A 22319-nucleotide genomic window follows, 5' to 3' on the forward strand; every position below is an offset into this window, starting at 1 on the left:
ACTAAAAAAAAGAAGAAGATGAAAGAAAATGATTTTAAATTCTGCATTTGATGAACACAGCTGTAGAAGTAAAGATAAGTTAAGATGTGCATATTTCTGATGTCAAATGTTTAGTTAAACACTGTGTAAAGTGAATTCAGACATTTTCTTCTAAACACATTAAATAGGTCATAAATGTATTTCTAAAAAAGGTGTAAAAAGCATTTCAACCATTTAGATTTGAATTGTGGAGCTAGGCTTCACAAACTGTGTTTCAACATTTCTGTGTTCAGGATTTAGTGATTAGCATAAACCCGCCCCTGCTGCTGTAGAGGTAGAAATACATTCAGCACACACTACTACTACTACAGTCTACAGTTAGCCAGTTAGCTGAGTTAGCACTACTACTACTACAGTCTACAGTTAGCCAGTTAGCTGAGTTAGCCGCTGAGCTAGCAGCTGAGTTAGCAGCAGAAAGCTCTCAGACGTAGCGTTTATGTTTCTGGTAGAGGTGGTGACTTTGATTGACAGGTGACACTTGGTAGGGGGCGGGGCTTCAGAGGCTGATTTTTACACAACTTGAAGCCTAATTTCATATATTTGGCAGGGTGGTTAACAACACACTTTTCTGTGGTATGTCAAACTCAGAACACATATTTATTCTTACTTTACACTGACTTTAACTTCTCATATAGCCTTGCAGCGGCTCGTTTGTAGCTCTGTCCATCCTTCATCCTTTTCAGAGTTACAATAATAGATGGAAGCTGACAAAGCCGTCTGAAAGCTGAACTGGCAGAGAGGTGGGGAATTGTTTTTTTTGTTTTGTTCCCAAAACAATGAAGTGAGTCCAGAAAGTAATAACTGAGTAGTTTATTATTGATCAACAAAAACCATCACACACAGAAATGGTTTCGAACAACTTTGATTTTAACCTTCTTTTTTTGTTTTTCTCCAAAAGTTGCCTCTAATGAGAAAGTATTCGGTGTAAAAACATGACTTTTAGATGTGATGTCTTGTAGAAAAAGCCAATCTATAGCGCAATCGAACAAAAACACAAAGTATCTCTGAAGCGCTGCGAGCTTGGCTATCAAAAGACATTTAGAAAATGAGGCTGGACTGCGATCGATAGAAGTCTGGCAGATATAGATCAACAACAAACTGAGACGAGAGGCTGGTTCTTTCTTTTCGGGGGATCTCTGTTTGTCGGCTGAGTGCAGCGACGTCGAGGCAGAGGCTGAATGAGAGTGAAGCACTTCAGAGATGACGTACGGAGCACTTCGCCTTTTTAAAAGCAGCGAGAAGCTCGTTCAGACTGGAAAAACACAGACGTGAGAGACTGCAGACTGGAGTCAACAGGAAGTCTGGATAATGCTTTTAATCTAAGAGGAACTTCTTTGATCAGAGAGATTATATTTTATACAGATCAGGAAGAGATATGATGGATTTCTTCATGTCGAATTAAAGAGAGTAAAATGTTTCATCTATTATATAAATGATCTGTTCATATCAGACAAACTCATGATGGTTCAACGGTCAAATACAGAAAGAAAGAAAGAAAAAGAAAGAAAGGAAGAAAGAAGGAAAAGAAGACAGGAAGGAAATTTGGAGATTTGGAAGGAAAGAGGGATGAAAAGATGTAAGGAAGGAAGGAAAGAACAAAGAAAGGAGGGGAGGAAGGAAAGAAAGAAGGGAAATAAGACAGGACGGAAAGATGGAACAATGGAAGGAAGGAAGGAAGGAAGGAAGGAAAGAAGGATGAAAAGATGAAAGGAAGGAAGAAAAGAACGAAGGAAAGGAGGAAGAAAGAAGGAAGGGAGGAAGAAGGAAGGAAAGATGGAAGGAAGGAAGGAAGGAAAGAAGGAAGGAAGGAAGGAAAAGAAGTCAGGAAGGAAATTTGGAAGGAAAGAAGGATGAAAACATGTAAGGAAGGAAGGAAAGAACGAAGGAAAGAGGGGAGGAAGAAAGGAAGGAAAGAAAATAAGACAGGAAGGATGACGTACGGAGCACTTCGCCTTTTTAAAAGCAGCAAGAAGCTCGTTCAGACTGGAAAAACACAGACGTGAGAGACTGCAGACTGGAGTCAACAGGAAGTCTGGATAATGCTTTTAATCTAAGAGGAACTTCTTTGATCAGAGAGATTATATTTTATACAGATCAGGAAGAGATATGATGGATTTCTTCATGTCGAATTAAAAAGAATAAAATGTTTCATCTATTATATAAATGATCTGTTCATATCAGACAAACTCATGATGGTTCAACGGTCAAATACAGACAGAAAGAAAGAAAGAAAGAAAGAAAGAAAGATGGAAGGAAGGAAAAGAAGACAGGAAGGAAATTTGGAAATTTGGAAGGAAAGAGGGATGAAAAGATGTAAGGAAGGAAGGAAAGAACAAAGAAAGGAGGGGAGGAAGGAAAGAAAGAAGGGAAATAAGACAGGACGGAAAGATGGAACAAAGGAAGGAAGGAAGGATGGGAGGAAGGAAAAGAAGACAGGAAGGAAATTTGGAAGGAAAGAGGGATGAAAAGATGTAAGGAAGGAAGTAAAGAATGAAGGAAAGGAGGAAGAAGGAAGGAAAGATGGAAGGAAGGAAGGAAGTAAGGAAGGAAGGAAAAGAAAACAGGAAGGAAGGAAAAAAAACAGGAAGGAAGGAAAAGAAGACAGGAAGAAAATTTGGAAGGAAAGAAGGATGAAAAGATGTAAGGAAGGAAGAAAAGAATGAAGGAAAGGAGGAAGAAAGAAGGAAGGGAGGAAGAAGGAAGGAAAGATGGAAGGAAGGAAGGAAGGAAGGAAGGAAGGAAGGAAGGAAGGAAAGATGGAAAGAGGGGAGGAAGGAAGGAAGGAAAGAAAGTAAGACAGGAAGGAAAGATGGAACAAAGGAAGGAAGGAAGGATGGGAGGAAGGAAAAGAAGACAGGAAGGAAATTTGGAAGGAAAGAAGGATGAAAACATGTAAGGAAGGAAGGAAAGAATGAAGGAAAGGAGGAAGAAGGAAGGAAAGATGGAAGGAAGGAAGGAAGGAAAAGAAGTCAGGAAGGAAATTTGGAAGGAAAGAAGGATGAAAACATGTAAGGAAGGAAGGAAAGAACGAAGGAAAGAGGGGAGGAAGGAAGGAAAGAAAATAAGACAGGAAGGATGACGTACGGAGCACTTCGCCTTTTTAAAAGCAGCGAGAAGCTCGTTCAGACTGGAAAAACACAGACGTGAGAGACTGCAGACTGGAGTCAACAGGAAGTCTGGATGATGCTTTTAATCTAAGAGGAACTTCTTTGATCATAGAGATGAAATTTTATACAGATCAGGAAGAGATATGATGGATTTCTTCATGTCGAATTAAAGAGAATAAAATGTTTCATCTATTATATAAATGATCTGTTCATATCAGACAAACTCATGATGGTTCAACGGTCAAATACAGACAGAAAGAAAGAAAGAAAGAAAGAAAGAAAGAAAGAAAGAAAGAAAGATGGAAGGAAAAGAAGATAGGAAGGAAATTTGGAAATTTGGAAGGAAAGAGGGAGGAAAAGATGTAAAGAAGGAAGGAAAGAAAGAACAAAGAAAGGAGGGGAGGAAGGAAAGAAAGTATGGAAATAAGACAGGACGGAAAGATGGAACAAAGGAAGGATGGGAGGAAGGAAAAGAAGACAGGAAGGACATTTGGAAGGAAAGAAGGATGAAAAGATGTAAGGAAGGAAGAAAAGAACGAAGGAAAGGAGGAAGAAAGAAGGAAGGGAGGAAGAAGGAAGGAAAGATGGAAGGAAGGAAGGGAGGAAGAAGGAAGGGAGGAAGAAGGAAGGAAAGATGGAAGGAAGGAAGGAAGGAAGGAAAAGAAGTCAGGAAGGAAATTTGGAAGGAAAGAAGGATGAAAACATGTAAGGAAGGAAGGAAAGAACGAAGGAAAGAGGGGAGGAAGGAAGGAAGGAAAGAAAATAAGACAGGAAGGATGACGTACGGAGCACTTCGCCTTTTTTAAAAGCAGCGAGAAGCTCGTTCAGACTGGAAAAACACAGACGTGAGAGACTGCAGACTGGAGTCAACAGGAAGTCTGGATGATGCTTTTAATCTAAGAGGAACTTCTTTGATCAGAGAGATTAAATTTTATACAGATCAGGAAGAGATATGATGGATTTCTTCATGTCGAATTAAAAAGAATAAAATAAAAACTTGTGTTTCATCTATTATATAAATTATCTGTTCATATCAGACAAACTCATGATGGTTCAACGGTCAAATACAGAAAGAAAGAAAGAAAGATGGAAGGAAGGAAAAAAGACAGGAAGGAAAGGACGAAGGAAGGAGAGGAGGAAGGAAAGAAAGAAGGAAAATAAAACAGGAAGGAAATATGGAATATTTATGATGAGACTAATTATTGAGAAGATATTGCGAAATGCCAGAATAAGAACAGGATGTGAGGGTTAAATATAATTATTTAACCCTATTAACTAGATGGTTTCCTCACAAGCTGCAGGTTATTAAGTGTGTGATGTAAACACTGAAAACACTGGAAACACTCCCTTTCATCTGTTTCATCACATTATTACATTTCGGAATAATTACCAGACGCTGCCGACCGTCCAGAGAAAGTCACAATAACTGCAAAACACAAGACGTTTAATTCTCCCATCAGCAGCATGACAGACGACATAAATGGGAGAAAAATGGGAAACAAAACAACAACAAAAAAACTTTTAGTAAATATCTGACTATAATACGTGACGACGGATTTGCTGTTTAGGGAATAGTTAAAGACTGTATAAAGTGAATTGAGACATTTTCTTCTAAACACATTAAATAGGTCATAAATGTATTTCTAAAAAAGGTGTAAAAAGCATTTCAACCATTTAGATTTGAATTGTGGAGCTAGGCTTCACAAACTGTGTTTCAAGATTTCTGTGTTCAGGATTTAGTGATTAGCATAAACCCGCCCCTGCTGCTGTAGAGGTAGAAATACATTCAGCACACACTACTACTACTACAGTCTACAGTTAGCCAGTTAGCTGAGTTAGCCGCCGAGCTAGCAGCTGAGTTAGCCACCGAGTTAGCAGCTGAGTTAGCAGCCGAGTTAGCCGCCAAGCTAGCCCCTGCTGCTGTAGAGGTATAAATACATTCAGCACACACTACTACTACAGTCTACAGTTAGCCAGTTAGCTGCCAAGCTAGTCACCGAGTTTGCCTCTGAGCTAGTAGCTAAGCTAGCCGTCGAGTTGCAGCAGAAAGCTCTCAGATGTAGCGTCCATGTTTCTGGTAGAGGTGGTGACTTTGATTGACAGGTGACACTTCTTCCTTCCTTCCTGTCTTCTTTTCCTTCTTTCCTTCTTTCCTCCCTGTCGTATTTTCCTTTCTTCCTTCATTCCTTCCTTCCTGTCTTCTTTTCCTTCCTTCTTTCCTTCCCTCCCTCTTCCCGTCCTTCCTTCCCTCCCTCTTCCTTTCCTTCCTTCCTTCCTTCCTCCCTCCCTCCCTTCCCCTTTTCCTTTCTTCGTTCCTTCATTCCTTCCTTCCTTCCTTCCTTCCTTCCTTCCTCAAACAGTTAAACCCTCATCAGATCACATTGTTCTGTATCTCAGTGGCTCTCTGACTGAAGATGAGTTTGACTTCCTGCTTCACAGACAGTTTGTGTGTTTTTATTTCTTCCTGATATTCTCTGGTGTCTTCGGCATTTGAGACGCTGAGCCAGCCGACAGCCTGAACTGCTCCCGTTAAGAGTTTCCACGACGATGATTCAACTCCGTCAGAGCCAATAACCCCGACAGGAACATGAGCAGAGGGAGGAAGAGGAGGTGAGGAAGAGGAGGAGAGCTATCCCATCCTGTCACGCTGCCTGGACTCTGCTCTGCTCGCTGGATATTCGCCATCTGAGGAATCTGACACTTAAGAAAAATTCCTGACACACGCAAATGTGAAATTGCATGAAATTGTGGGAACGTAAAGTCCTCGACTGGAAAAATGACTGTTGCACCGCTGACATCACTGCTGTCTGGAGTCAATCTGGCTCTTCTAAAATATATGAAGCATCTGAAGAAATCATTTATGAGGTTTTAGACGTGAGAGTAAACAAAAATAACATGATGTCATATAAAAATATATCAGTACCACAAATTTAACTGTAATACTGCATACTACATCACTATTATACTGCAGTACTTTTACTGTAATACAGCATACTACATCATGCATAATACTGCAGTACTTTTACTGTAATACTGCATACTATATCACTATAATACTGCAGTACGTTTACTGTAATACTGCATACTACATCACTATAATACTGCAGTACTTTTACTGTAATACTGCATACTACATCACTATAATACTGCAGTACTTTTACTGTAATACTGCATACTACATCACTATAATACTGTAGTACTTTTACTGTAATACTGCATACTACATCACTCATAATACTGCAGTACTTTTACTGTAGAAGGGTTTTTCATGCAGTACTTTTTCTTGTAATGTAGTATTTGTACATTGCAGTATTAGTACTTTTACTGCAGTAAAGTATCAGAGTACTTCTTCCAGTACTGCTGCTGACAGTTTCTACAGAGGATCATGTGACTGTCAGAGGTCGACATTTATCAGCAGAGTTTCTGGATAAGATGAACTTTGGTTTTATTTGCTTGTATTTCAAACACAAACAACATGATTCAAATATAAATGTGTTGCAGTAAAGTTAAATGTTGAGCAGCTTTTATCTGAGACTTTACTGTAAATGAGGAAACACAGTTTGAATCCACAGTGCGGCTCCTCGTCCTGATAACCGTCCCTGTTCTTTAAACACAACAAGCTCCACTCTGGGATCAGAGTTCATTGTTCTCTTCCTTTAGATTTACAGTTTATAGATGGGTGTAACCAACATGTGACTCAGCACAGAGCTGTCAGGCTGCATTTATGACTGAATCACATGTTCAGATTAAAGTTTAAACCTGTTTCCCTTATCAGATCAGAACTCAACCTTATTAAACTCATCAGGAGGCGAAGCTCAGACAGTCGTTGCCTCTGAGAGCTGAAATGGCGCAGAGAGATCAGCTGGACCGAGAAACACTCAGCTGTTCGATCTGTCTGGATCTACTGAAGGATCCGGTGGGTCTTCCCTGTGGACACAGCTACTGTATGAGCTGTATTAAAGGATGCTGGGATGGAGAGGATCAGAGGAAGATCTACAGCTGCCCTCAGTGCAGAGAGGCCTTCACACCGAGGCCTGTCCTGAAGAAAAACACCATGTTAGCAGCTTTAGTGGAGCAGCTGAAGAAGACTGGACTCCAAGCTGCTCCTGCTGATCACTGCTATGCTGGACCTGAAGATGTGGCCTGTGATGTCTGCACTGGGAGGAAGCTGAAAGCCTTCAAGTCCTGTCTGACATGTCTGATCTCTTACTGTGAGAATCACCTCCAGCCTCACTTTGAATCAACCAAATTAAAGAAACACAAGCTGGTGGAGCCCTCGGAGAAGCTCCAGGAGAACATCTGCTCTCGTCATGATGAGGTGATGAAGATATTCTGCCGTACAGATAAGAAGTGTATCTGTTATCTGTGCACTATGGAGGATCATAAAGGCCACGACACAGTCCCAGCTGCAGCAGAAAGGACTAAGAGGCAGAAAGAGCTCGAGGTGAGTCGACTAAACATCCAGCAGAGAATCCAGGACAGAGAGAAAGATGTGAAGCTGCTTCAACAGGAGGTGGAGGCCGTCAGTCGCTCTGCTGATAAAGCAGTGGAGGACAGTGAGAAGATCTTCACTCAGCTGATCCGTCTCCTCCAGAAAAGAAGCTCTGATGTGAAGCAGCAGATCAGATCCCAGCAGGAAACTGAAGTGAGTGGAGTCAAAGAGCTTCAGGAGAAGCTGCAGCAGGAGATCACTGAGCTGAAGAGGAAAGACGCTGAACTGAAGCAGCTCTCACACACAGAGGATCACAACCAGTTTCTACACAACTACCCCTCAGTGTCACAACTCAGTGAACCTACAGACTCATCCAGCATCAATATCCGTCCTCTGAGATACTTTGAGGATGTGACAGCAGCTGTGTCAGAGCTCAGAGATCTACTACAGGACATCCTGAAGGAGGAATGGACAAACATCTCACTGACAAAGACTAAAGTGGACGTTTTACCATCAGAACCAGAACCAGAACTGGAACCCAAGACCAGAGCTGAGTTCTTAAAATATTCATGTAAAATCACTCTGGATCCAAACACAGCAAACAAACAGCTGTTATTATCTGAGGGGAACAGAAAAGTAGAACAGACAAGACGACAACAGTCTTATTCTAGTCACACAGACAGATTCACTGATCAGCTTCAGGTCCTGAGCAGAGAGAGTCTGACTGGACGTTGTTACTGGGAGGTGGAGTGGAGAGGAGGATTGGGAGTAGTTGATGTAGCAGTCACATACAAGAATATCAGCAGAGCAGGAAATGAATCTCGATTTGGATTTAATGACAAATCTTGGTCTTTAGTTTGTGATACTAACAGTTATGACTTTTGGTTCAAAAGCATTAATACACCCGTCTCAGGTCCTGGTTCCTCCAGAGTCGGAGTGTACCTGGATCACAGAGCAGGTATTCTGTCCTTCTACAGCGTCTCTAAAACCATGACTCTCCTCCACAGAGTCCAGACCACATTCACTCAGCCTCTCTATGCTGGATTTTGTGTTTCTTATGAATCCACAGCTGAGTTGTGTAAATTGAAATAGACAGAAGTCATTTCAGACTTCATGTGTCAGATGTCGTAATTCTTCATGTTTTTGTCTCCATGTTTCTGAGCTGCTCAGAGATCAGCTGACATGCTAATAGGGATATTCAACACTTTATTTTACTTTATGTGTGTGTTGTTGATATATTCGGTTTTTCTTTAAATGTGACTTTTTCCTGTGTTTTTATCCATGGAGGCTCTCACTGCTCATCACCATGTTTTTAACCTTCACTGACATTTCTTCAGATGAAAATGTGAACTTCTCTTTGTTCTAAATGTTAGTTTCATGTTTGTATCGATGTATTTGTGTCTGTTGTTTCTGAAACAGAGAAAACAGCAGAACTTCCTTCATCACAGATATTTTGTTCTCATCACTTTGTAAATTTATAAAGAAATGTTCAATCAAACTGTAATGATCATGATAGTAATCATTAATGATGTTCTTGTACATAGCTGACATTCTGGGTTAAACTAACTGACTGTGTGGATGAAGTCAATCTGAACATGAAATCATTGATCACACTTTACTGATTGGATGTGTCGACAATCTGAAGCTTCAATAATCAATAAAGATGATTTTTATCAACAGTGATCAAAGTGTTTTCTTCTCATTCAAAGCTTGTGGAGAAAATATGAAGCTACAATGAGAGTTTATTAAAGTTCACATAATAATACTGCAGTACTTTTTCTTGTAATGTAGTATTTGTACATTGCAGTATTAGTACTTGTACTGCAGTAAAGTATCAGAGTACTTCTTCCAGTACTGCTGCTGACAGTTTCTACAGAGGATCATGTGACTGTCAAAGGTCGACATTTATCAGCAGAGTTTCTGGATAAGATGAACTTTGGTTTTATTTGCTTGTATTTCAAACACAAACAACATGATTCAAATATAAATGTGTTGCAGTAAAGTGAAATGTTGAGCAGCTTTTATCTGAGACTTTACTGTAAATGAGGAAACACAGTTTGAATCCACAGTGCGGCTCCTCGTCCTGATAACCGTCCCTGTTCTTTAAACACAACAAGCTCCACTCTGGGATCAGAGTTCATTGTTCTCTTCCTTTAGATTTACAGTTTATAGATGGGTGTAACCAACATGTGACTCAGCACAGAGCCGTCAGGCTGCATTTATGACTGAATCACGTGTTCAGATCAAAGTTTAAACCTGTTTCCCTTATCAGATCAGAACTCAAACTTATAAAACTCATCAGGTAGTGAATCTCAGACAGTCGTTGCCTCTGAGAGCTGAAATGGCGCAGAGAGATCAGCTGGACCGAGACTCAATCAGCTGTTCCATCTGTCTGGATCTACTGAAGGATCCGGTGACTATTCCCTGTGGACACAACTACTGTATGAGCTGTATTAAAGGATTCTGGGATGGAGAGGATCAGAGGAAGATCTACAGCTGCCCTCAGTGCAGACAGACCTTCAGACGAAGGCCTGTCCTGAAGAAAAACACCTTGTTAGCAGCTTTAGTGGAGCAGCTGAAGAAGACTGGACTCCAAGCTGCTCCTGCTGATCACTGCTATGCTGGACCTGAAGATGTGGCCTGTGATGTCTGCACTGGGAGGAAGCTGAAAGCCTTCAAGTCTTGCCTGCAGTGTCTGATCTCATACTGTGAGAATCACCTGCAGCCTCACTTTGAATCAACCAAATTAAAGAAACACAAGCTGGTGGAGCCCTCGGAGAAGCTCCAGGAGAACATCTGCTCTCGTCATGATGAGGTGATGAAGATATTCTGCCGTACAGATAAGAAGTGTATCTGTTATCTGTGCACTATGGAGGATCATAAAGGCCACGACACAGTCCCAGCTGCAGCAGAAAGGACTGAGAGGCAGAGAGAGCTCGAGGTGAGACGACTAAACATCCAGCAGAGAATCCAGGACAGAGAGAAAGATGTGAAGCTGCTTCAACAGGAGGTGGAGGCCGTCAGTCGCTCTGCTGATAAAGCAGTGGAGGACAGTGAGAAGATCTTCACTCAGCTGATCCGTCTCCTCCGGAAAAGAAGGTCTGATGTGAAGCAGCAGATCAGATCCCAGCAGGAAACTGAAGTGAGTGGAGTCAAAGAGCTTCAGGAGAAGCTGCAGCAGGAGATCACTGAGCTGAAGAGGAAAGACGCTGAACTGAAGCAGCTCTCACACACAGAGGATCATAACCAGTTTCTACACAACTACCCCTCAGTGTCACAACTCAGTGAACCTACAGACTCATCCAGCATCAATATCCATCCTCTCAGATACTTTGAGGATGTGACAGCAGCTGTGTTAGAGCTCAGAGATAAACTACAGGACATCCTGAGGGACAAATGGACAAACATCTCACTGACAGAGACTGAAGTGTACGTTTTACTGCCACAACCAGAACCAGAACCAGAACCCAAGACCAGAGCTGAGTTCTTAAAATATTCATGTGAAATTACTCTGGATCCAAACACAGCAAACACATATGTGTTATTATCTGAGGGGAACAGAAAAGTAGAATGTACGAGACAACAACAGTCTTATTCTAGTCACACAGACAGATTCACTGATTGTTGTCAGGTCCTGAGTAGAGAGAGTCTGACTGGACGTTGTTACTGGGAGGTGGAGAGGAGAGGAAGAGTTTATGTAGCAGTCGCATACAAGAATATCAGCAGAGCAGGAGATGAATCTGTATTTGGACGTAATGACAAATCTTGGTCTTTAATTTGTTACAGTAACAGTTATGAATTTTGGTTCAACAACATTAAAACTCCCGTCTCAGTTCCTCTTTCCACCAGAGTCGGAGTGTACCTGGATCACAGAGCGGGTATTCTGTCCTTCTACAGCGTCTCTGACACCATGACTCTCCTCCACAGAGTCCAGACCACATTCACTCAGCCTCTCTATGCTGGACTTAGGGTTGGACACACGGCTGAGTTGTGTAAAGTGAAATAGACAGAAGTCATTTCAGACTTCATGTGTCAGATGTTGTAATTCTTCATGTTTTTGTCTCCATGTTTCTGAGCTGCTCAGAGATCAGCTAATACGGATATTCAACACTTTATTTACTTTATGTATGCATCGTTTATATGTTCAGTTTTTCTTTAAATGTGACTTTTTCCTGTGTGTTTTTATCCATGGAGGCTCTCACTGCTCATCACCATGTTTTTAACCTTCACTGACATTTCTTCAGATGAAAATGTGAACTTCTCTTTGTTCTAAATGTTAGTTTCATGTTTGTATTGATGTATTTGTGTCTGTTGTTTCTGAAACAGAGAAAACAGCAGAACTTCCTTCATCACAGATATTTTGTTCTCATCACTTTGTAAATTCATAAAGAAATGTTCAATCAAACTGTAATGATCATGATAGTAATCATTAATGATGTTCTTGTACATAGCTGACATTCTGGGTTACACTAACTGACTGTGTGGATGAAGTCAATCTGAACATGAAATCATTGATCACACTTTACTGATTGGATGTGTCGACAATCTGAAGCTTCAATAATCAATAAAGATGATTTTTATCAACAGTGATCAAAGTGTTTTCTTCTCATTCAAAGCTTGTGGAGAAAATATGAAGCTACAATGAGAGTTTATTAAAGTTCACATAATAATACTGCAGTACTTTTTCTTGTAATGTAGTATTTGTACATTGCAGTATTAGTACTTGTACTGCAGTAAAGCATCAGAGTACTTCTTCCAGTACTGCTGCTGACAGTTTCTACAGAGGATCATGTGACTGTCAAAGGTCGACATTTATCAGCAGAGTTTCTGGATAAGATGAACTTTGGTTTTATTTGCTTGTATTTCAAACACAAACAACATGATTCAAATATAAATGTGTTGCAGTAAAGTTAAATGTTGAGCAGCTTTTATCTGAGACTTTACTGTAAATGAGGAAACACAGTTTGAATCCACAGTGCGAGTCCTCGTCCTGATAACCGCCCCTGTTCTTTAAACACAACAAGCTCCACTCTGGGATCACAGTTCATTGTTCTCTTCCTTTAGATTTACAGTTTATAGATGGTTGTAACCAACATGTGACTCAGCACGGAGCTGTCAGGCTGCATTTATGACTGAATCACATGATCAGATTAAAGTTTAAACCTGTTTCCCTTATCAGATCAGAACTCAAACTTATTAAACTCATCAGGAGGTGAAGCTCAGACAGTCGTTGCCTCCGAGAGCTGAAATGGCGCAGAGAGATCAGCCGGACCGAGAAACACTCAGCTGTCCCATCTGTCTGGATCTACTGAAGGATCCGGTGACTATTCCCTGTGGACACAGCTACTGCATGAGCTGTATTAAAGGATTCTGGGATGGAGAGAATCAGAGGAAGATCTACAGCTGCCCTCAGTGCAGAGAGGCCTTCACACCGAGGCCTGTCCTGAAGAAAAACACCATGTTAGCAGCTTTAGTGGAGCAGCTGAAGAAGACTGGACTCCAAGCTGCTCCTGCTGATCACTGCTATGCTGGACCTGAAGATGTGGCCTGTGATGTCTGCACTGGGAGGAAGCTGAAAGCCTTCAAGTCCTGTCAGCAGTGTCTGATCTCTTACTGTGAGAATCACCTCCAGTCTCACTTTGAATCAGCCAAATTAAAGAAACACAAGCTGGTGGAGCCCTCGGAGAAGCTCCAGGAGAACATCTGCTCTCGTCATGATGAGGTGATGAAGATATTCTGCCGTACAGATAAGAAGTGTATCTGTTATCTGTGCACTATGGATGATCATAGAGGCCACTACACAGTCTCAGCTGCAGCAGAAAGGACTGAGAGGCAGAGAGAGCTCGAGGTGAGCCGACTAAACATCCAGCAGAGAATCCAGGACAGAGAGAAAGATGTGAAGCTGCTTCAACAGGAGGTGGAGGCCGTCAGTCGCTCTGCTGATAAAGCGGTGGAGGACAGTGAGAAGATCTTCACTCAGCTGATCCGTCTCCTCCGGAAAAGAAGGTCTGATGTGAAGCAGCAGATCAGATCCCAGCAGGAAACTGAAGTGAGTGGAGTCAAAGAGCTTCAGGAGAAGCTGCAGCAGGAGATCACTGAGCTGAAGAGGAAAGACGCTGAACTGAAGCAGCTCTCACACACAGAGGATCACAACCAGTTTCTACACAACTACCCCTCAGTGTCACAACTCAGTGAACCTACAGACTCATCCAGCATCAATACCCGTCCTCTCAGATACTTTGAGGATGTGACAGCAGCTGTGTCAGAGCTCAGAGATAAACTACAGGACATCCTGAGGGAGGAATGGACAAACATCTCACTGGCAGTGACTGAAGTGGTTATACTGCCAGAACCAGAACCCAAGACCAGAGCTGAGTTCTTAAAATATTCACGTGAAATCACTCTGGATACAAACACAGTACACACATGGCTGTTATTATCTGAGGGGAACAGAAAAGTGGAATGGATGAGACGACAACAGTCTTATTCTAGTCACACAGACAGATTCACTGGTTATTACCCTCAGGTCCTGAGTAGAGAGAGTCTGACTGGACGTTGTTACTGGGAGGTGGAGAGGAGAGGAGGTTGGGGAGTTGATGTAGCAGTCGCATACAAGAATATCAGCAGAACAGGAGAAGAATCTCAATTTGGACGTAATGACAAATCTTGGTCTTTATATTGTTTAACTGACAGTTATGAGTTTTGTTTCAAAAACAAAAAAACTCCCGTCTCAGGTCCTATTTCCTCCAGAGTCGGAGTGCACCTGGATTACAGAGCAGGTATTCTGTCCTTCTACAACGTCTCTGAAACCATGACTCTCCTCCACAGAGTCCAGACCACATTCACTCAGCCTCTCTATGCTGGACTTTATGTTGGTAATTATGGAGTCACAGCTGAGTTGTGTAAAGTGAAATAGACAGAAGTCATTTCAGACTTCATGTGTCAGACGTTGTAATTCTTCATATTTTTGTCTCCATGTTTCTGAGCTGCTCAGAGATCAGCTAATAGGGATATTCAACACTTTATTTTACTTTATGTATGTGTCGTTGATATATTCAGTTTTTCTTTAAATGTGACTTTTTCCTGTGTGTTTTTATCCATGGAGGCTCTCACTGCTCATCACCATGTTTTTAACCTTCACTGACATTTCTTCAGATGAAATGTGAACTTCTCTTTGTTCTAAATGTTAGTTTCATGTTTGTATTGATGTATTTGTGTCTGTTGTTTCTGAAACAGAGAAAACAGCAGAACTTCCTTCATCACAGATATTTTGTTCTCATCACTTTGTAAATTTATAAAGAAATGTTCAATCAAACTGTAATGATCATGATAATAATCATTAATGATGTTCTTGTACATAGCTGACATTCTGGGTTAAACTAACTGACTGTGTGGATGAAGTCAATCTGAACATGAAATCATTGATCACACTTTACTGATTGGATGTGTCAACAATCTGAAGCTTCAATAATCAATAAACACCATTTTATCAACAGTGATCAAAGTGTTTTCTTCTCATTCAAAGCTTGTGGAGAAAATGTGAAACTACAATGAGAGTTTATTAGAGACAGTTTTCCTCCTGAAAGACCACAAAGTTCACTTAATAATACTGCAGTACTTTTACTGTAATACTGCATACTACATCACTATAATACTGCAGTACTTTTACTGTAGGAGGATTTTTCATGCAGTACTTTTACTGGTAATGTAGTATTTGTACATTGCAGTATTAGTTATTTTACTGCAGTAAAGCATCAGAGTACTTCTTCCAGTACTGCTGCTGACAGTTTCTACAGAGGATCATGTGACTGTCAAAGGTCGACATTTATCAGCAGAGTTTCTGGATAAGATGAACTTTGGTTTTATTTGCTTGTATTTCAAACACAAACAACATGATTCAAATATAAATGTGTTGCAGTAAAGTTAAATGTTGAGCAGCTTTTATCTGAGACTTTACTGTAAATGAGGAAACACAGTTTGAATCCACAGTGCGGCTCCTCGTCCTGATAACCGTCCCTGTTCTTTAAACACAACAAGCTCCACTCTGGGATCAGAGTTCATTGTTCTCTTCCTTTAGATTTACAGTTTATAGATGGGTGTAACCAACATGTGACGCAGCACGGAGCTGTCAGGCTGCATTTATGACTGAATCACATGTTCAGATCTGTTCAAACCTGTTTCCCTTATCAGATCAAAACTCAAACTTATTAAACTCATCAGGAGGTGAAGCTCAGACAGTCGTTGCCTCCGAGAGCTGAAATGGCGCAGAGAGATCAGCTGGACTGTAATACTGCATACTGCATCACTATAATACTGCAGTACTTTTACTGTAATACTGCATACTGCATCACTATAATACTGCAGTACTTTTACTGTAATACTGCATACTACATCACTATAATACTGCAGTACTTTTACTGTAATACTGCATACTACATCACTATAATACTGCAGTACTTTTACTGTAATACTGCATACTACATCACTATAATACTGCAGTACTTTTACTGTAATACTGCATACTACATCACTATAATACTGCAGTACTTTTACTGTAATACTGCATACTACATCACTATAATACTGCAGTACTTTTACTGTAATACTGCATACTACATCACTATAATACTGCAGTACTTTCACTGTAATACTGCATACTACATCACTATAATACTGCAGTACTTTTACTGTAATACTGCATACTACATCACTATAATAATGCAGTACTTTTACTGTAATACTGCATACTACATCACTATAATACTGCAGTACTTTTACTGTAATACTGCATACTACATCACTATAATACTGCAGTAATTTTACTGTAATACTGCATACTACATCACTATAATACTGCAGTACTTTTACTGTAATACTGCATACTACATTTTGCTTTTTTCTACTTTTAGATAAAAAAACAAATCATACTGTATGTGTGTTTGCACTCTTGAGTAACAAGATAGATGGATTATGCCATAGCAAAGAGAGTGTGAAGAGAAGTGTGTGTGTGTGTGTGTGTGTGTGTGTGTGTGTGTGTGTGTGTGTGTGTGTGTGAGAGAGAGAGAGAGAGAGAAAGAGAGAACAAAAGAGGCGGAGTGTGGAGCAGAGAAAGTGAGAATAATAATAAGTGTAAGCCACCGAGCGGGCGAGGTAAAGAAAGAGAGAGAGAGAGAGAGAGAGACAGAGAGAGACAGAGAGAGAGAGAGAGACAGAGAGACAGAGAGAGAAAGAAAGAGAGAGAAAGAGAGAGAAAGAAAGAGAGAGAAAGAGAGAGAAAGAGAGAAATAGAGAGAGGGAGAGAGAGAGAGAGAGAGAGAGAGCAGGAGAAGGAAGACAGAGATGGATGACTGAAACTCTCAGCCTGAAAAATATGAAGAAAACAACAGAGAGGGAAACAGGAAGAGAAGGATGTGAAGAGATGGGAACATGTTTCCAGAGGGCAAAGAAAGTGTGTGTGTGTGTGTGTGTGTGTGTGTGTGTGTGTGTGTGTGTGTTTGTGTGTGTGTGTGTGTGTTTGTAACCTTCTCGCAGTCGGTTTCAGTCCAAATTCTTCCTCCTTCCCTTCCTTCTCCCTACCTTCTTTGCTTCCTTTCCTTCCCCCCTTCCTTCCTCCCTTCCTTCTTTCCCCCTTCCTCCCTCCCTCCCTTCTTTCCTTCCTTCCTCCCTTCCTTCTTTCCTCCCTTCCTCCCGTCCTCCCTTCCCTACCTTCTTTGCTTCCTTTCCTTCCCCCCTTTCTCCTTTCCTTCCTTCTTCCTTCCTTCCTCCCTCCTTTCCTTCCTCCTTTCCATCCTTCCTTCCTTCCTTCCTTCCTTCCTTCCTTAGTCCAAATTCATAGTGAAATCCCTAACCGTCCCACCCCTCCAAAATAAAATGCCCTCCTCTCTTTCTCTTTCTCTTTCTCTCTCTCTCTGTATGTGTGTGTGTGTGTGTGTGTGTGTGTGTGTGTGTTTCCATTGACTGGAACATTTTCTCGATGGATTACTTCATTAAAAAACAAGCACACAGTAACTCATAACAGTATTGGAGCATAGTGAAGCATTCAGCGCTGCCTCTTAAACAGAGATAATGTTATTTTTATGGATCGATTCTTCTCTCTGCACACACGCTGTTCTCCTCTGCTGCCACGCTGGATGTTTCACAATAACACTTTATATGTTTTCTGTTGGTTTCCTCAACTTTACTTTTGCACTGTAGGTTAACTCACATATTTTATTAATTTTGCACATTTTAAACTAGTTTTATCTCATTATCTTCATTTAGTTCTGTTTTATTGCCAATATTATCGTTTTTTTCTCCTGTCACAGTACTGCACTTCTATTAATAGTCACATTTTACTGGATTTTATGTAGTTTTGTTAAGCTATGTTTACTACTTACTAGTAGTAAAGTACGTGTTCTGAGTTTGACATACCACAGAAAAGTGTGTTGTTAACCACCCTGCTAAATTTGAATGGTTAAAAAAATCGCCAAATATATGAAATTAGGCTTCAAAGTTGTGTAAAAATCAGCCTCTTTCTCTGCTCCCAAACGCTGTGGGCGTGGCCTCCGAGTCGGCAGAAGCCCCGCCCCCTACCAAGTGTCACCTGTCAATCAAAGTCACCACCTCTACCAGAAACATGGACGCTACGTCTGAGAGCTTTCCTCTGCTAACTCAGTGGCTAGCTCTGCGGCTAATTCGGCTGCTAGCTCGGCGGCTAACTCAGCTGCTAGCTCGGTGGCTAACTCAGCTAACTGGCTAACTGTAGACTGTAGTAGTAGTAGTGTGTGCTGAATGTATTTCTACCTCTACAGCAGCAGGGGCAGGTTTATGCTAATCACTAAATCCTGAACACAGAAATCTTGAAACACAGTTTGTGAAGCCTAGCTCTGTAATTGTACCGACGGAAACTGCGTACCTTTGAAGGGCAGGTATTAACCGGCTGTTACTATGGAGACGAGGAGACGGAGGCACAATGACAGAATACATACAGGACGGAGTTGTAAATCATTTTGAAGTCACATCACACAATAAGTCTACTTTTAAACATTGATGTGTGACACAGACAGAAGATGTGATCCTGCAGATTTGGGGAGGGGGTGGGGGTAGGGGGGGCAATCTGCGGGGCACAAAAACCCACCCTTCCTCCTTTCCTTCCCCCTTCCTTCTTTCCTCTGTCCTTCTTTCCTTCCTCCCTCCCTTCCTTCCTTCCTTCCTTCCTTCCTTCCTTCCTCCCTACCTTCTTTGCTTCCTTTCCCTCCCCCCTTCCTTCTTTCCTCTGTCCTTCTTTCCCTCCTTCCAGCCTTCCTCCTTTCCTTCCTTCCTTCCTTCCTTCCTTCCTTCCTTCCTTCCTTCCTTCTTTCTTTCCTCTGTCCTTCTTTCCTTCCTTCCAGCCTTCCTCCTTTCCTTCCTTCTTTCCTTCTTCCTTCCTTCCTTCCTTGATTAGAGGTGAATGTTCTAGTTAAACCCAGCGGCGGGTTTATGTCTTGTTGATTTCTTGGAGGACTTGCTTCTCAGTTTCAACCTTCTTCTCTCTTCACAGCAGACACATCTCAGCTTTTAAAGCACAGGTGGAGTGTGTGTGTGTGTGTGTGTGTGCGTGTGTGTGTGTGTGTGTGTGTGTGTGTGTGTGTGTGTGTTTACACGCACCGAAAGAATGATTTGATATTTCTCGCGGTACGTGACGTTCGCCCCCGGGCCGCGTCGTGTTTCCCTCCGTGCTCTGTGGCCCGGTATCAGATTAGCTCTGTCACACCGCCGCCGCTGCTTTATCAGCCGTGCTCGTCTACCACACTAACACATGACAGCAGCTCCTCCGTCACTCCTCTCCTCCGTCACTCCTCTCTTCTCTCCTCTCTTCTCTCTCCTCTCGCTCTGTGACAAACTACACGTCAGCTATCCATCGCTCATACATCTCATACTGCTGCCAAAAGGAGAAGAAGAGGAGGAAGAGGAGGAGGAGGGCGGGGGCGGCCACCAGAAGAGAAAACGTGGAAGTTTAATTCCTCTTCCCCTTTCTGTCTACCTTCCTTCCTTCCTTCTTCCTTCCTTCCTTCCATCTGTCCTTCCTCCCTCCGTACCTTCCTTCCTTCCTTCCTTCCATCTGTCCTTCCTCCCTCCGTACCTTTCTTTCTTCCTTCCTTCCTTCCTTCCATCTGTCCTTCCTCCCTCCGTACCTTCCTTCTTCCTCCCTTCCTTCCTCCTTTCTTTCCTTCTTCCTCCCTTCCTCCTTTCTTTCCTTCTTCATCCCTTCTTTCTTCCTTTACTTCCTCCTTCCTTCCTCCTTTTCTTCCTTCTTCCTCCCTTCATCCCTCCCTACCTTCTTTCCTTCCTTTCCTTCCCCCCTTACTTCTTTCCTCTGTCGTTCTTTCCTTCTTCCCTCCTTTCTTTCCTCCCTCCCTCCTTTCTTTCCTTCCTTCCTCCCTCCCTCCTTCCTTCCTTCCTTACTCCTTTCCTTCCTTCCTTCCTCTCTCCTTTCCTTCCCTCTCCCTTCTTTCCTTCCTTTCCTTCTTCCTCCATCCCTCCTTTAATTCCTTCTTTCTTCCTTCCTTCCTTCCTTCCTCCCTCTTCCTAATTATTAACAATAAGGAAGTGTCAAAAGTATTTTATGTTTTACTGCTGCTGGATTTTTATTTTTGTCCTACAACAAACTATCTCATATGTGTTTTAATTAGTGCTCTTTTACTACACTCCTCTCCTCCCCATCCTCTCCTCCTCTCCTCTCTTCCTCTTCCTCTTCTTCTTCAACCCATTTCTCTATTAATCAGAGCAGCAGTGACGTTTTAAAAACTGACACCTAACATTAAATAAATGTCACATAGCCGTCAGCGTGTTCGAGTGTAGCAGGAAGTCGATGACCAGCGCAGCCGAAGGCAACGTCTCCGCCACTGATCTCCAATCAGCACTAATGCTTGTCAAGTATCCTTCACCGCCCCCCCCCTCCTCCCCCTCCTCCAGCCGCCCCCCCGCCTTTCCATCCAGGCAATTAGACAGCGGCCAGAGCCTTTACACTGACTGCTCCAATTATAGCAAATAGGTGCTCAGGGTGAGATCTATTATTTGGCTGCAAAGATGATGACAACATGATTTTTATTTCCCTTTCTTTGTGTGTGTGTGTGTGTGTGTGTGTGTGTGTGTGTGTGTGTGTGTGTGTGTGTGTGTGTGTGTGTATATGTGTGTGTGTGTGTGTGTGTGTGAAACATGTCACTCTCATGCCTCCGATAGCAGAAACACTCGTGGCCTGTTGAGTTTGTCAGCAGTAGAGAAAGTAAAGATATAAGAAATTTCAAAATAAAGCTCAGAAACCTCTCTCCTTCTCCTCCTCTTCTCCTTCTCCTCATCTCCTCTCCTTCTCCTCTCCTTCTCCTTTCCTTCTCTTCTCCTCCTCCTCCTTCTCCTCATCTCCTCCTTTCCTTCTCATCTTCTTCTCCTCTCCTTCTCCTTTCCTTCCCACCTCCTCTCCTCCTCTCCTTTCCTCTCCTCCTCCTCTCCTTCTCCTTTACTTCTCCTGTCCTCCTCCTTCTCATCATCTTCTCATCCTCCTTCTCCTCATCTCCTTCTCCTTCTCCTTCTCCTCTCCCTCTCCCTCTCCTTTCCTTCTCCTTCTCCTCTCCTTCTCCTTTCCTTCTCCTTCTCCTCCTGTTCTCCTTTCCTTCTCGTCCTCCTCTCCTTCTCCTTTCCTCTCCTCCTTTCCTTCTCTTATCCTCCTTTCCTTCTCCTTTCCTCTACTCCTCTGCTTCTCCTTTCCTTCTCCTTCTCCTCTCCTTTCCTTCTTCTCTCTTTCTCCTCCTCCTTCTCCTCTCCTCCTTTCTTTCTCCTCTCCTCTCCTCCTCCTCCTTTCCTTCTCCTCTCCTCCTTTCCTCTCCTTCTCCTCCTCCTCTCCTTCTCCTCTCCTCTTCTTCCTCATCTCCTTCTTTCCTTCTCCTTTCCTTCTCCTCTCCTCCTCTGCTTCTCCTTTCCTTCTCCTTCTCCTCCTCTTCTCCTTCTCCTATCCTCCTCCTTTCCTTCTCCCCTCCTCCTCTCCTTCTCCTTTCCTCTCCTCCTTTCCTTCTCATTTTCTTCTCCTCTCCTTCTCATCTCCTTCTCCTTCTCCTCTCCTGCCCTCATCCTTTCCTCTCATTCTCTTTTCCTTCTCCTCCTTTCCTTCTCCTTTCCTCTCCTCCTCCTTTCCTTCTCCTCTCCTCCTTCTGCTCTCCTTCTCCTTCCCTTCTCCTTTCCTTTCCTTTCCTCCTCTTCTCCTTCCCTTTCCTCTCCTTCTCCTTTCCCCTTGAAATTCTCCCTCTCCTTTCCTCTCCTCCTCTTCTCTTTCTCCTCTCCTCCTTCTCCTCCTCTTCTCCCTCTCCTTCTCCTTTCCTCTCCTTCTCTCATCTTCTCATCTTCTCCTCCTCTCCTTATTTCCCTTTTTAGAAGAAACACTCGTGGCTTATTGAGTTTGTCAGCAGCAGAGAAAGTAAAGATATAAGGAATTTCAAAATAAAGCTCAGAAAGCTTCACCTAGTGCTTGTAAAGGAAGAGTAAAGGCTATAAAATAATGATTTATATAGAATATAAAACTGCCCCGGGGTTAAATATATATATAAACATAACTCCTTGTAAAGTCCGTCCTCAGTGGCTCTGAGTTGCACATCGGACCACAAATCTTAGTCGTAACGTTCAGGCGTGCTCCTTAAAATCGGATTTCCAACGAGCTCAGAGAAGCTTTATGAAGCTTTAACAACACAAACTGCACATAAGTCACAAGTCTTCCTGCAGGGAGCAAAAAGAAG

General features: G+C 42.3%; 1 protein-coding gene across 1 annotated transcript in view; it reads left to right on the forward strand.

Moving 5' to 3' along the window:
- LOC128381829 (E3 ubiquitin/ISG15 ligase TRIM25-like) overlaps positions 1 to 11584 on the forward strand; it is a 30070-nt gene extending 18486 nt beyond the window's left edge. Inside the window, exons 4-6 of the mRNA XM_053341859.1 lie at positions 7000 to 7917; positions 8635 to 8656; positions 9915 to 11584. Coding sequence (XP_053197834.1) covers positions 7000 to 7917; positions 8635 to 8656; positions 9915 to 11584 — 2610 coding nt within the window. The remainder of the gene's footprint in view (positions 1 to 6999; positions 7918 to 8634; positions 8657 to 9914) is intronic.
- Positions 11585 to 22319: the final 10735 nt, after the last annotated feature.

The sequence above is a fragment of the Scomber japonicus genome, chromosome 20 (genome assembly GCF_027409825.1).
Source record: "Scomber japonicus isolate fScoJap1 chromosome 20, fScoJap1.pri, whole genome shotgun sequence".
NCBI classification, from domain to species: Eukaryota; Metazoa; Chordata; class Actinopteri; order Scombriformes; family Scombridae; genus Scomber; species Scomber japonicus.